General features: G+C 50.1%; 1 protein-coding gene across 2 annotated transcripts in view; it reads left to right on the top strand.

Annotated features, from left to right (window-relative positions):
* Window positions 1-7652, top strand: part of PRKCE (protein kinase C epsilon) — a 488826-nt gene extending 481174 nt beyond the window's left edge. For both annotated transcript variants that reach the window (XM_035001641.1, XM_035001640.1), the window contains one exon: window positions 4448-7652. In XM_035001641.1, the coding sequence (XP_034857532.1) occupies window positions 4448-4594 (147 nt within the window). In that variant the 3' untranslated portion in view covers window positions 4595-7652. The remainder of the gene's footprint in view (window positions 1-4447) is intronic.
* Window positions 7653-15422: the final 7770 nt, after the last annotated feature.

Below are 15422 nucleotides of genomic sequence, written 5' to 3'. Positions count from 1 at the left end.
ATGGGCAAGGTGAGAAACTCAGCTGGGTGATGAGGACGTGGGGGCAGAAGGTGGAAATGGGAGAGGGGGTTCCAGGCCGAGGATTAGCTGTGCAAAGGCTTGGAGTCGAGGGAAGCCAGTGAGTCCAGAGAACCTCATGGTGCAGCAGGGCCCAGAAGAAGTGGGCAACTAGGTGGGGATGAGACCCTGAAGGGGCTTAGAAGTAGAGAACTATGAGACCCGGGGGCTTTTCCCAAGAGCTGTCTGGTGCCATTGGAAGAATCTCAATCTCTGGAAGAAGCCCTGGGACGTTCAGGCAGACCCTGGCTCTGCACTAGTTCAGCACTCGGAGGTATACAGAGAATGTAAGGCTCAGTCCCTTCAAGCAGCATTGGCGTCAGTGGGCAGATCACACAGACTGTGTTGGGTAACAGCTAAGCTGCACATGATGTGCCCATTGCCCACGGTTGCTAAGATTTGGAGGACACATTTATTAGGTGCCCATTATATTTTGGGGTCTACACTAGGCACCTAACTTTTGACATCTCACTGAGTCCTCAAGGCAACCAATGGAGTGCCTGTTACTACCTCCATTTTACAGATGAAAGACTAAGTCTCAAAGAGTGACTTCACACAGAAGCATATAATCAGGAAGGGCCAGTCCCAGGACAAGAGATCAGCGGGTGTTCTCTCTCCTACTCCATGTTGCCCCCCTGAGTGTGGGACAAGGATGTGGGAAGGGCTTCATGGAGGAGATAAGGTCTGAAGAGGTCCCAGGGTCACCTCTTAGGCTCCGGGGTATGGGCTAAGAGTCTGACATTTAGATTTTAGGAGAGGCATACGGGATGACCAAGGATCTAGGTAAACAGGGAGTGTCTCTGAGGGTTTGCCCATCTGAACCTTGGAGTTGAGTCTTTTGCTTGAGTCTTTTGAGGGAGGCGGCAGCTTTTCTAAGAATAAAATCAGTGAGTAAAGGATATAATCACCAATCCTCTTCAAATTGGTGGATGTTATGCATGCCGTCTCCATGCTATTAATAGGGAATGGTGTTTCCCAGAGATACCTGCTTTGGAAAACTTCTCAAGTGTCTAAGGTTAATAGGCATTGCACATAGTGGGGATGTTGGCTTTTTGAACTGGAGATGAGTAACTGACATGCACCTAAAATGCTTCCAAGGATTTGGAAGGGCCTGGGCCAGGTTGCATAAGGGGGTGGGCGAAGCAAGTATATTTTTCTCGAGAGCTCTTGTAGAATGGCACAGTCACTCACATGCTACCGAGGATTCTGTGACCCCTGGAAAGCCCAGAGCTGGGCTAGATGGCTCCACAAACTAGCGTGAAATGGAGCTAGAGGTCCCCTGGGAAGGATATCCCTGGCTGTGCTGACTGACCCTGGATCCCTGGTACTCAGTCAGAGGGTGACAATGCTCATACATCCTGTGGAATCTAGCTCCACCACCACGCTCAGCTGACCTCGGGAACCAAAACCAGTTTCCATGACTAATGGCCACTCAGAACTGAAAGGTGAAGCACAAGCAGTAGGTACACAGGGAGAGCCAATGCCAGAGCAGTTCCAGATTTCCCGAGCTTCTCTATACACATGCTCCCCCTCGTGCGTGCCCGGTGAGAGGGAGCCGGGAAGGAGGGGTCCCCGCTTCTGTAGGTACTGGAGACCCAGGCACGGCCCACCCTTAGCCATGTTACAAAATGAGTTTTCCTCCCGCCCTTTTCCTTGCCTCCCTTCTTCACCCCTCTTCACACACCTCTTCTTCTACCACCCCTTCTGCTGCTCTCCAGCCCCTTCTGCCCTCCCTCGAGGACATCTTTTGGTCACCTTCTGGGATGATGCTCTGTGCTTCCCAAGTCACTCCTCCCCACCCCGTTCCTCCTCCTAGACTCATTTTACCCAGCGCAGCAGGCCCATACTCAGCAACGCCTTCCTCAGTCCAAGTGAATCCATCCCTCCTTGGACAGAGATGTTCAGAAGAGGCACATCACCACACCCTTTCCCCTGGCACTGACCCTCCCATGTCACTGTGGAGATGGGCTTGGTATTCCTCTCGGAAGTCCCTGTCCATGAAGGGCCCCCCTTTCCTTTCCTCTTGTGGTATACACAGCAGAGGTGGAGACCAGATCGTCCTCCTGCCCAGGAGCCAGCCCTTCCTGGTAGAGGTTACTGAGCCATGTCTTGGCTTCCCCATCTCAAGGGCAACATGCACATCCTTCAGTTTGCAGGTCCTGTTTCCATCCCTTGGGTTTTCTGTATCTCCCTTCTGTCTCCTTTCTGGGATGTACTGAACTATGCAGCTCAAGCCCAGAGAAAAGACACCAAGCAGGCCTGATGGGTGCTGAAAGCTTCACTCATCCCTGCTCTGTGCTGTCCACCTGATTCTGATCTCAGCCTGGGGTGATCGGCAGACATGGTCCCCCGCCAAGCCCACCCACTCTCACCCCGACCCATAGCCTCTCCTGCCATGCTTGCCCACTGGCCAGCCCTTCTGGCTCCATGATAGCCCAGCAGCCTGGCCTAAATATCTCCTGGTGGGCTTCGATCCTTGCCCTGTCTTTCCATTTCTGCAGGCTCCAGCTCTCCAGACGCTCCACGCACGCGGCATCCTGCAGAGACCCGGATTTGACTCTGACTCTGCTCTTAACTAGTCAGGTGATCCTGCTTGAGTCAGCAGATCTCTTTGAGCCCCACTTTCTTCATGTGTATAATCAGGGTTACAATACCTGCCTGTTCCAAGGACCAAATAAACGAATGGGAAGGTGCTCCGTAAACTATAAAGCCGCCCTTCCCAAACCGTGTCCTGCAGAACTCTTCTCCTAAGGGAGGTGCTGAGAAGCTACTCAGGAAAAAAAAAAAAAAAAAAAAAAGTTTCATGTCAAATATGAGGAAGGCTGTCCTAAACACAGTGAACCCAGTTTCTTGACTCTAGGACGTCTCAGAGCCTTTAATCCGCCAGTGCATGGCAAACCTCCAAGAACTGGGTGCAAAAATAGCTTTGTCTCAAAACCACTTTTTTCAGACTACTTATTAACGTCTTTCAGGTCACTCATTTGCACAGAACAAAGCATATATTAATAATATTCTTCCTACAAATAATAATGCGATTTTCACAAGAGCCATTCCATCATCCAGGTCACTAATCCTGGGTAACACCAGTTAATCAGCGCCTGGAAGAGTATGGCAGGAGCTCCTTCAAGCCCCTGGGCGTTATGCCGTGTACTACAGGGGAGGGGGGCTGGTGCTGAAGGCCCCTGCAGTTGGACTCGCCCTCCCTCCCTCCATCCCCAGGCTGGACTCTACCCCAGGCGGCTCGGTGAGCCCATCGTCCTGTTCTCCATCTTCCGTGTTCCTGCCCCACCCCCACCTTTGCCCCATCTCTCTCCCTGCCAAGGCTACGTCTTCCATCTCTACCAACGCGACTGTAACTCATTCTTCCAGCCCCAGCCAAGTCCCGACTTCTCCATGGAGGTTGTTCTAGCTCTTGCAGTGTGTGTTTGAGACAGGAATACTGGCTCCCAAATTAACCAGAAGTCCCAAAAGGCAGAGAGTGTGATTCACACTTTCAGATTTTCTCCCCAAACCAGGATTTGTTTGATTGCTGCCCTCCACATCCCCCCTATAGACCATAAGCCCTACTTTGGGAACTTGAGCCTCCCAACCAGGTATGGGTCCTTCTGAGCTGGGGAGTCATTGGTGGGTTTTTTCCCATGTTCATTCATTCAGAGGATGCTTCCTGTAGGGAACCCAAGGCTGAGGAAGACAAGGCCCCTGCCTTTAAGGAGCTCTCGGTCAAGACAAACACACAAAACTCATTGCAAATAATCATAGAAATAATGTAGGAGCGCAAAATAGGGTTCTGAGTGTGTGCAGGTAGGGATGGAGGCAGGCTTCCCAGAAGATGGTCCCCCCGCCCCCCACTCAGCCTCCTACTTAGAGGATGTGCTATGGAGCAGACTTGGCAAGGTTAGGGAGGTCTACCACTAGAGAAGAAAGACCACTGGAGACTCTGTGGGAAGGAGATTCGAGTGTGTTCCCTGGGTTACAGGGATGGAGGTCTCGATGGGGGAAGGAGATTCGAGTGTGTTCCCTGGGTCATAGGGCTGGGGGTCTCGATGGAGCTAAAGGGTTAGACTAGGAAGGGCAGTGTGAGATGAGAACTCTGCATCCCACTCTCCCAGACACACACACCCCACCCCCACACAACAGTCTGTGGGAATCCCACTTCCCTGCTTTTCCATCATCCCCTCTCACCTGGACTCATTCTTCCTCTCCAAGTCCTCTGCCACCTCCTGGTCCTGGGGCCATCCATCGTGACCTCATCGGAGCAGCCCTGGGTCTGCTCTCGGTAGCCAGCAGTCTGCTTTGGTGAGAGGCTGGTCAATGTGATGCCCAGTCCCCACGGGGGGCCCTGGGGAGGAAGGTCAGCCTGGAGTCAGTGCTTTCTTTTTTCTTCTCGCAGAAAACCAAAAGAGACGTCAATAACTTTGACCAAGACTTTACCCGGGAAGAGCCAGTACTCACGCTCGTGGACGAAGCAATTGTGAAGCAGATCAACCAGGAGGAATTCAAAGGCTTCTCCTACTTTGGTGAAGACCTGATGGCCTGAGAAGCTGCTCCAGGTGGAGTTTGATGATGCTGCGGGAAGGGGTGCCAAGAAGAGTCCGATTTCTGGAGGCTCCGAAGGCCTTGAACTGCTTCTCCTGTTCTCCAAAGCCCCAGTCCCTCGTCTACCCTCTATTTATTGCATTCCCTTGACCCAGGCCGGGTCCTCCCTCTTCTACCTGGGGACCAGATTGCACTCTTGGTCCCTGTCTCAGCAGTCGTGCCGAATCGCATGGGGTCGGCGGGCAGTGTTTGGTGTGTCGGCAAGCCTGTCTCCCCTCCTCGGGGGTTCCCAGCAGTGACGCAACTTCAGTTCTTTTCCTTCGAAGAGCAACAAGAAGAGCAAACAAGAAGCCCCCGGCTCTGCTGTCAGACAGAGGGTCCCGACAACTGTCACCTCTCATCCTCCCCCTTCCCCCCCACCTGCCATCCTCTGCCCTTCTGTCCAGGAGAGACGGGTGCTTCTCCAGCCTGGGGGTGGGCGCCCTCGGGGCATGCTGTGAAGGAGACAGCCGGCGAGATGCACGGGTGGGCTCCCTGTGTCAGTTTGCTCTGGAATGGCTTATTCGCCTTGCTTTGGTGTTAGCTTTGGGCATGCCAGCGTCGTGAGAGCATGTATCTCGTGGAAGAAATCCCTCTTTGTGGAAAAAGAAATTTGATTTTTGAACTCGATTGACATTTGAAAAATATATTAGCAAGTTGGCTTTCTGATTGGCCAAAAGATATAAATTCCAATATTAATGCAGGGAGCTATTAAAGGGCTAATATACAATGAGAAACCAACCGTCCAAGGTTGATGCTGTTCACACTTTCGTGGCACATGGGGGCTGGATGAATCGAGAGAGAAGGAAACAAGGGGCGCTCCTCATTCTTCAAGCTCTGGCTGAACACAGAGGCCACGTGGCGATGGCTCAGACCCTGAGGTTCTAGTCAAGCTCACTCCCAAATTTTCTTTCCGGTTTTGTTCTAAGTTCCCAGCACACACACTATTTATTTCCTGCGACGGCGTGTTCCTTTTGCGCACTTCTGCGAAAATGGTAGTACTACTGTGTCGTGGTCTTTAGACGTTACACGTGTGAAGTGAAATATGAAATCTCCGCTCTTGAGACGAGCAGAGTGAGGCTAAACGGGGGTTGTGTGCAGGGTGTCCAGAGACGGACGAGCGACTTGTTTGGAAACTGACAACGTGGCCGATGTGCTTGGAGCTGTGTTTCTGTGTGCCATGCCGGGGCAACTCATGCGGACACGATCTCATGGATGTGATGTTACCTCCTGTAGATATTGCTAACAGTGTTACATTCTTCGATTTCCAAGGGTTCTCTGTGGCTGTGTGTATATGTTTCCCGGAGGTCATTTGATTTATCTATTTTACCGAACTGATTTAGCAGGGAATGGAATCCATTCCAGCTGTTGCACGTGGATTTCCCAGCCGCCCCTAAATATGTATACTTGTGAGTGGCAGAGTGGCACTAATGAAGCTTTTTGCCTTTTGTACATTTGAGATTTTTGTATATAGTGTTTGCTGCAAGCCTGTGGATTTAATTCATTGAGTTTAGAGGTATCAACTGCTGCATGTTCAGGCATATTATAAAACTTTAGTCTATGAAAGAATAATTATAATAATGTCCAGGTGCAATACTCTGTAAGCATATTGGTTCAAGTTACCGAGAGATAAGGTGTGTTTCTTTCTTTCTTGAGGGCGGGGAGGAGTCCTTTGTATTGTTTATTTCATTTTGGTTTATTTCAGGAGATGTAAACATGTATTAAGTCTCACAAAGAGTTCTCCTGTGCTCTGTTATGCCCTGATAGAGATGGGGAAGGGAAAGGGATGTTTTTGCTGGTTTCAAAGCTTGGACAGTGACTAGCTCGAGCCCCTAGGAAGTTGGTGTCCATATTCGCATCTGGCCGGTCGCAGCCTTTGTTACTAACGATGACCTTCAGTTCTCTTTTGTTTTTATTTTTTTAAGAACTCAGGTGTAATTATTATCTGTTCTTACGTTAATTTCAAATATTGTACTATATCAATTTGTGTGTTTGGCATACCAGTGAAGTGATGAAGAACAGTAGATTCACTTAATTTATCTTCGGTAACTTGACATACTGGGGAGAGACTCTTCTGGAGTTGGGTACAAGCACAGAAACATCTTCATGGTGGCATCATCTCATTTTTTAAGAAGACATGACAAGACTGCCCGTCATACTCATGCATCACTACTGCTCTGTTTTTCCTCGGCTTCCTTCACCACGATGAACTTGGAGTGACCAAGCAAGCTCTAACTGCAATGCCAAATGGCCTGCACCAAGGCCGCCTCGGTGGTGTTCCCTTCTCAGAAGGGCTTGGGCCCTTCCCACAGGACAACTGGCATTCTTGCTGGAAGGTCAAACAATACATTCCACCCGGCAGCTCCAGGCAGTCATGCGCGGGGTGTCTGGCCCAGAGACGCCCCCTTTCAGCACCAGAGCTGGGCTGGCTGGGACGCCCCCTGCTTGGGGCTGGAGCTGACCAAGTTCTCACACGGGCAGGTTCAAATCCCACGTCGTCTATAGAAAAAAAGCTTGTGTGTTCCTTGAACATTCTTTGTTTCCTTTCAGTTTTCACAAGGGTTAGGAAGCGGACACACGGTTACATTTCTTTCTCATCTATCCAGCTCTTGAGTGAAAAAAAAAAAAAAAAAAAAGCCAAAAAAATACATGAAGGATAGCTGTTCTCCTGTGTTCTCTCATTATGGACTTCGTGAAGTGGAAACATCATTTTTTTCCTCCAAAGGTGAAAAAAATGCATTCTTGCTTTAAAAAAAAAAAAAAGCTAAAAAATTACCTCTTTTTAAATTATGTGCAAAATAATTCTGGCTAAATATAAAATGTATTCAATTTTAGGGGTTTTTTTGTATTGTGATGCTTTATTTGTACATTTTTTTTTCCTTTCTGGATGTAATTTTAATCTCTTGCCATTCATTAGTGTTATTTCATTGTAAACATTATTGTGCCAAATGTACTGTATTCAAAAGGATGTGAATGTGTATTGTTTCAGAACCTAATAAATACAATGGCGTTAAATCTTATTTCTGGGCTCCAGTGAGCATTTCTATCTCCTTTGTGAGGGGCAGGGTCGCTAGAGATTCCAAATTCCAAAACCTAGACATGGTTTCAGCTTTCCCCTGTCCTTTGAAGATGCAGGAAGGATGCACATGGCCATATTGACTCACCCCAGCCTTGCCTCTAAGCTTCTGGGAATACCACCGCGGGGATGGAGGGGGCCTGAGTAGATCAGACATGGCTCTGGGCGGTCTGGGCGTGGAGCGAAACCGCCCCATCTGCCTGGGAGTGTTGGAAGATGGGCGAGCCAAGCAGGCAGCACCCGCGTTTTTGTCTTTCTAGAGAAGCAAACGCTGAATCTCCCTGAAGCCAATGCCCATTCAAGCCTCATCAGGACTCAGGTTCTGATTGGCCTTTCAGAACGTCAGGTCTTTGGAGTCCAGGAAACTCCTCCTAGACTGGGAGCCCCTTGTAGGCTGGACCTGGAGCACGACTGACCACTGGGGCTCAGAGCGTTAGGTTGTGCCCGCCTCCGCGGCTCGGCCAATGTTCGTGGCCATCATGGTGATTCCTGGGCTCTCTGGTTCCTCCTTCATTCTGGGGCTCCTTTCTCATGTCACACTGCTGGTTCTGCAAGGCTCCTCCTCTTCTTTCTCCAACACAGATTTCTCAAGAATATTTGAAACTCAAAAGTCACTCTTGAGTACACCACAAATTTCAGTTAGCCAAAACTTTGTCTTCCTTAAGAGTTGTGGAAATGATTGCAGGTTTATTATTTGTCATCCTCGGGTGAAGGGATGGTCAACCTGTCATCCTTTCAGCCCTCAAAACCTCTTCCTCATAAGCCCGCCAATGACTGTGGTAGGTCATCCCGAATGTACTCTCAGTCTCCCCTCAGTAATGTCTCCTGCCTGCCTGGGGATGTAGCATGGACCTCCAGACCCCCCCACCCCCAGCAGGAAAGCTGTATATATCACATAGTCTCCTCCCTGATTCAGGCAAGTTGTCTTGGTAAGTGACCAAGGAAACACAAACATCTTGTCAGCTTGTCTGTCTCATTAATTTAAATAAAAGTCAGAAGAAATAAAAGGAGCTATTCTAGGAAGGTAAGAAGACATCTCCAAGCATTTCACTGAATGAAATCTGACCAGCCTGTACCTCCCTTGCCTGGTGGCCCAGAAGAGACAGCTCCAAAGTCTGGAAGATGAGGGAACTCATCCTCCCAAATCTATATATTCCACAAACCCCATGGAAGCTATAAGAAAGGTCAATTGCTGATCAGCATCCCTGGTTTGGAACCTCTCTCCCACCCCCAGCCACGTTCCAGGAGAGAGAGCCAGGCACTGGTCGATCTGTTCCAGGAAACCATGGACGTTTGTTCCCGGTGAGGCTTAGATGGTTCCAGAGCTGCTTCAGGGAAGCCTGTTTGGGTGGCTGTGCCCTTGAACTGAAAACCTGCCAGTCTAACAGATTCCTTATGGAATCAATGAGCACATTGCCCCTTCTCCATCTCCTTATACCTGAACCGAGTCCAGCACTTGCGTTAGCAGCAGCCTAAAGATCCCCATGTGATAAGATGACTGAGCCACGTGACATGTGTTGTCATAACTCTTGGGTGGCAGAGATGGAGTGGCAAGAAGGCTTAGACACCATATTACGAAATCTGTTTCTTATTTGAGAGTACTTTAGTCTCGACGATGATACTACACTGAGGGTACGTTGGTTGTAAGCAATACCTGAAGAATGGAACAGCTGTGCCAATCAGGAGTATCTCCTCCAGGGATGGAGAGCTGGTCAAAGAGTGTTTGTTTTTTTCCAGAAGCCTGCTGCAAGTGCTTGTGCTGCCTCTTATCTCCCATCAACACCTGGAGGTTTTGTCACTAGCATAAAGGATTCCAGGAAAATATTTTCTCAAGGAAAATGGTGGCTTGTTAACTAGCATAGAAAATGTTAGAAAGGTGACGTTGGTGATATTTGAGATAGCAGATGGTCAAAGATATTTAAAGACAAATCTCCACATTGAAAAACAAAAAACAATGAAAGAAGTAGCCTTCTACCTCCCTAGCAATCGGGGCAGTGAAAATCTAAATCCGTGCAATCCCACCTCACGCCTGCCAGAATGACTACATAAAAAGGCAGACATTATCAAGTTTTCTTAAGGATATGGAACAGTTGGAACTTTCCGTGTTTCTGGTTTGAGTATAAAATGGTACAACTACTTTGAAAAATGTTTGCTACTAAAAAGGCTGCTGAAAGTCTACTAAAGCCAAACAAGCTTGGCTCAACAGAACAGTCTATCAACCATAGAATAAGAAATGCATTGAGGAGTATTTGCAGAATAGGACACTGGAGAGAGCCTGGAATGATTTACAGCTACGAGCAACAACATAGATGAATCTTGCAGCATAATGTTGAGTTTAAGAAGCCAGGCACAAAGGAAGGCAGACTGTATGATTCCATTTGTGTAGACTCGCGAAACAGATCATCTGTGCTACTAGAAATCTAGCAGGCTAGTTGTTGCCTTTGTGGGGAGGGGACGTCGTGACTGGAAGGGGCCACAGAAGAAGGCTTCTAGGATGCTGGGTAAGTTTTGTTTTCTGAGCTGGGAGCTGCCCAACAGCTGTGTTCACTTTGTGATCAGTGACTGAGCTTATGATTGGTGGACTTCTCTCTGTGTGTATTATACATCAATAAAAAATTGCCACACACACGCACCCACCCCAGGATCACTTTTGTCTCTTACTCTTGGGGATGGCACAGGTGGGCCCTGTAAGCTGCCCGTGTCCCTCTGCTGTCCTGGCGGAGCCTCAGTCACCTAACTCCCACAGCAGCCTCTCCTGTGGCTGGCCCCAGGTCGCATTTGACCTGGGTGGACCTTTTCTTCAAGGCACTGTTGGAAACACTGAGGTTGACAGAGCTGGAACTACATGGAACTTGCTCAACAGCCACAAGACTCTTCTGTGCGTGCTGGCTAATAAAATGTCTGTGTGTCTCCGAACGTGGTCCGCGGGGACCTTAGGGAGCAGCTAAGCCTCCCCCTCTGGCAGCCACTGAGATCACCAAAAAAGAAGCCCGGGAAATGCATCACCAAAATTGGTTCAGGGAGTCTGTGACGAGAGGTTTGGCTTGCGGGTTTTCCGCTCAGGCAGGCAGCCGTGCCTTTCTAAACCTGTTTCCACATTCATCAAATGGTGATAACAAGACCTACTACCCCAAAGTCCTCTTGTGGAAGGTCAGCGAGATAAAAGGTTCCAAAGCACCGCATCTAGAGTTGTGGCTCTTCTTTCTCTTCCCCAAGGCACTCTGTCCCCGATCAGAGCCCAGCCTGCATCACGGGCAGCGTGGCCTGGTCTGCCGGGGACTGCTTGGCTCTCCTGTCTGCGCTGTGCTTTGTTTCCCCTCATCCTCCAGATGGCCTGCCCCTCAGCTCTCCGGGGGCACCTACACACCCCATCCCACCTGTGAAGGACCCTCTTTGGGGCAGGAAGGGAACACGGGTGAAGACAAGGTCTTAGCACTCAGGGAAATTACAACCCACAGAAGATGTGATAGGCCCATGCAGAAGAGCAGCAGAATGCAGACAAGAGAGACAAAGATCAGCCCTGTAGATGATGCCAGGGAAGTCCAGAGAAGGGGGTTAGGTTTGTGCTATCCAGGCAGGCTTCCTGGAGGAGGCCGTGGTGAGAGGGCACTGAAGGAGGACAGGCTGTGGGGGGGGGCAAAGGGCAGAGAAGGGCCTTCCGTGTGGCCCCTCAGCTGGTTCAGGTAGTCTGGCAGTAAGCAACCTTGCCGCAAGCCATCTTCACCCCATAACTAATTAGCCATAAGGCGATTTTGCTGTAAAAGAGAAAAATCACGAAAAATAGATGAAACTTTCATTAAAAGGGACATAATAAAACATGAAAAATGAGTAACAACATTAAAAAGACTTTATTGTGAAATTCAAAATATTTGAATACGTTCAAAATGTATAGTGTAGATTATTGGCAACACTGCTCAAATAACTGATTTTACTTCATGGATTGTAGAAAAGCGCATGTCTTCAAAGCCTTTCCATCATAATATTATACTGTGTGTGTGTGTGCGCGTGTGTGCGTGTGCTGATTGATTTGTCTCATTTGGCATCTCGCTTTTTCTTTCTTCGCTGCAATTTCTCCCTTCGCTAAGAGAAGTATGTGTTTCCGAGTACGAGGACGCATCTTTGTAACTGAGCTTTGTGTCGCACTGTGAAGGCCTTCCACGTTGCTGTTTGTTCTTGGCGTGTGGTCGCATGCCCATTGCCAGAAGCTCCGACGATCTAAGGGAAACGTGGGCTCAACACTCATGCTGCTGTGTAGACCATCATGAGGGTGAAGATGTATAGAATATAGAAATGGGCAAATACAAAAATGGGCACATGGCATCAATGGAGAAATAAAACCAAACCGTCAATCAGTTTTTTGTTTGTTTTTTTTTTTATCTTTTACAGCAGAGTTGTCTTATGGCCAACTAGTCATGCGGCAAAAGTGTTTGCAGCAAAGATGTCTATGGCAAAGATGTTTACCGAAATAGCACCAGACCCGAGCTCAGCTTGGAGTAGCACGGAAGGCCTGGGGTGGGGGACCCGGCTTGCAGGGCAGTGGTGCAGCTTCATCTCTCAACATGAGATTGTCAGGGTCACGGGAGTCCTTCAGAGTAGCCTGACCGTCTCTGCAGGTGGGACAGTCTCAGTATCGATAGAGGGCTGTCTTTGTGGATGACGGGAGAGATCAGGTCTCACTGCCCTCTCTGATTCTGATCAGATCCAGTAGTTGCTGCCCGAGGACTGAGATCAGGTCAGCCTCAGTTCTAGAACCCAAATGCTGAGTAAACCATTCCAAGCCTTACTGCTTCTCAGGCCCTTCTGCGAGTGGCGAAGTGGCAGCAGGAAGCCGCCCGCTGCTCTCGAGGCTGGGCACCAGCTGCAGAATCTCACCGTTTATGCTTCCTTCTTTGGGTCGTTAATTATTTGTTTCACCTGCATTATCCTTCTTTGTTCCAGACATCGAATTAGGCACTTGACATAAGTAATCCATTTAAGCCTCACAAAAATCACATGATTCAGGTAGTTGATGGTTTCTGTGGTAGTTAATACTCCATTTATCCCCCTTTTATAGATAAGGAAACTGAAGGTCAGAAATTACATAGCTCAGTCCGTATGGCTGCGTGAAACTGTTGTGTTCTTAAACCCATTCTACAGATGGTTGCCCAAACCGTCAGACCCAGGGACAGGTCAGGTGTGCTCAGACAGGACAGAAAGTACTTAAGCACAGAACAGATAATGCAGAACTATTCGTTCTCTCATTTATTCCACAAATGTTCGTAGAGTTCCTACCATGTACCAGCCCCTCATCGGGACATCAGTAAACAAAACAGATGAAAATTGGTGCCCTTATAGAACTTAGGTGGGGGCAGGGTCTTGACAGACAATAAACAGTAAATATGACCATTAAGTGAATTATATAATGCATAAGAAGATCAAGGCCACCCCTAACATTTGAAGCAAGAGTACAAATGGAGGTCCGGATTGTAGGGCTAAACTTTTTTTTAAGTTATAAGTAAGGTACCATTGAAGATGTGCAGCCAGTCCCTTGTGTCACCTGCATAAGCCCCCGTGACTCAGTGCTCATCACCCCTGGGGATTCTAGCTACTCTAAGGGGATCCGCTCCTGAGGGCCCCTCCTCGTGGGTTCTGTTCACTAAGAGGTGACAGTGGTGACACAAAAGACGGCAGATGAAATCAGAGCAGGGGCTGCCCTGGACGACCCCTCCCACCTTCCCTTGCTGCCCTCCCGCTTAGCCGAGGCCAGCGCATCCTCTGGAGCTCAGGCCCATGGTGGGGGTGCAATCAGAAGACTGGTCCTGGCCAACACCGCCTTAGAAATCGTGCTCCGTGCTGACGTCCTTGCTGAAATGGCCCTGCCTTCCACTGCGCCCATCCCAGATGTATGTGGGGGTGTTTAATCTGTACTGTGTGTGGACGCTGGGGTGGGGTGGGGGGCTCCTGGGTGATCCTTGGCAGGGGAAGAGTCTAAGCCGGGGAGGATAAATGCAGCCAAAGGCAGGCTGGGTGGGGCCGAGGAGGAAGGTCTTTCCTTCAATTCATATTACCACCCACTGCAGCAATGAAGAGATCCAGGAGTGGAGTGGGGAGGTGGCAGACCAGGGTGTGCATGCAGGTGTGGAAAGGGGGTGCTGGTGGGGGTGGAGGGGGCCGATCTGGGAAGGCTCAGCAGCAGCAGCTGGGAACATCTTGGCTGCAGGGGAGCCGATTGGATTGCTGTGGGAATACATGTGCCTCGTCCTCTTGCCCACGTACCCCTTTCACTGCTGAGCTCGGTTGGAGGGAAGGAGGCTGGCTTCCAGTGTGCCTGCCATGGGTCGGGCAGGCACTGTGCCGCTGAGATGTTGATTAGGTCCCCAGCTTGAGAAATGAGGGCTCTGAGGCTCAGCAAGTTCAGGAAGTTGTCCAAGCCACACAACCAGCCCCCTGCAGATGCAGAACTCAAGCCTGCCATTTGTGGCTGCGTCTAGTTGGGGCCAAAGACCTGGCTCTACCCCTGGGGCCCCTGGTCCCTCCCCCCACACAGGTCCTGCATGCTTGTCGCTTTATTTTTCCCAGAGAAACGTCACCTCCGTGTGTAGAGATATAATTGTTTGATGGAATTAGACTTGTGTTGCTCTCTCAGAAAGCTTTGAATGTGAACACTGAGGCACAGCCAGGAAACAGGGCAGAGGCCTCTGGGAATCCTTTCTCTCCTGCCCCACCCCTCTCCCCATGCCACTGCCTCCTAGCAGGGCCCTGAGAGCTGGTCCCTGAGCCCAGCAAAGCCTGCATCCTCCACCCTCAGACATCCCTCCCAGCACCAGAAAAAGAACCCCTCCCTATGGACTATTCTAAGCAGGAAGCCAGTTTTCAGTTCACTGGAAAACAGGAAATGCCTCCAAGGGTCTGAAGTCTCTTTAGTCACTGCGCGCCCTTCATGCAGGGTCTGCGTCCCAGGCCAGCTGCTGAGCACAGCCCCAGATGCAAGGCCACGCCAACCCCCAGCCTGGAGAGCGTGAGCCTCGGTACCACTCACAAGCCCCTCTGCTCCCGGCGCCAGAGCTAACTTGTTCATCCCCTGCTCAGGACACGGGTCCTTCTGGACTGGGCGAGAGCCCTCGGGATGCCACGGATGCTACATGAAGCACCAGGGAGGCTGATTAGCCTCTCACCAGAGCCAGAGACCTCAGCCCCCGCCGAAGGCTGACCTCTCACCCACCCCCACCCGACTGATTTCTAAACCCCGTCAGAGATTGGTGGGCCCCCAACAAAGCCTGACTTCCTAGTCCTTTCCTATGGTTTGCTTCCTCATCCTGGCTACACACTCACCCTCTAAACTTGACCTTGTCAGAAACTAACCTTTAGTATTAACCACGGCTTCACTTCCTCCCCCTGGCCACAGACCAAGCTTGAATGCTCACCAGCCTCCTTATCCATTCAGACATTTACTGAGCTTCTACTGACTGCTAAGTGCTGTGAGCCCAGCACAGCCTGGGGGGGCGGGGGGGTGGGGGGTGGGGGGTGATGTAGGCCTCACACATGAAGCCCTAATCAGATTGGGGAGGGGGGCAGGGGGAGGGGAGTGGGAGCCTTGTCTGAGACTCCAATGCTGTCACTGTCTCCGACTTGCTGGGTGACCTTGGGTTGGTCACATCATCTCCTGGGCCGGGATTTCCACGGGTTCCTCTGCAGCGGGATGGCATGCGCAGATGGTCTCTGAGCTCCCCATCCT

The sequence above is a fragment of the Mirounga leonina genome, unplaced genomic scaffold (assembly GCF_011800145.1).
Source record: "Mirounga leonina isolate KUSES-001 unplaced genomic scaffold, KU_Mleo_1.0 Mir_125, whole genome shotgun sequence".
Lineage (NCBI taxonomy): Eukaryota > Metazoa > Chordata > Mammalia > Carnivora > Phocidae > Mirounga > Mirounga leonina.
This window is presented reverse-complemented; position numbering and strand designations above follow the sequence as displayed.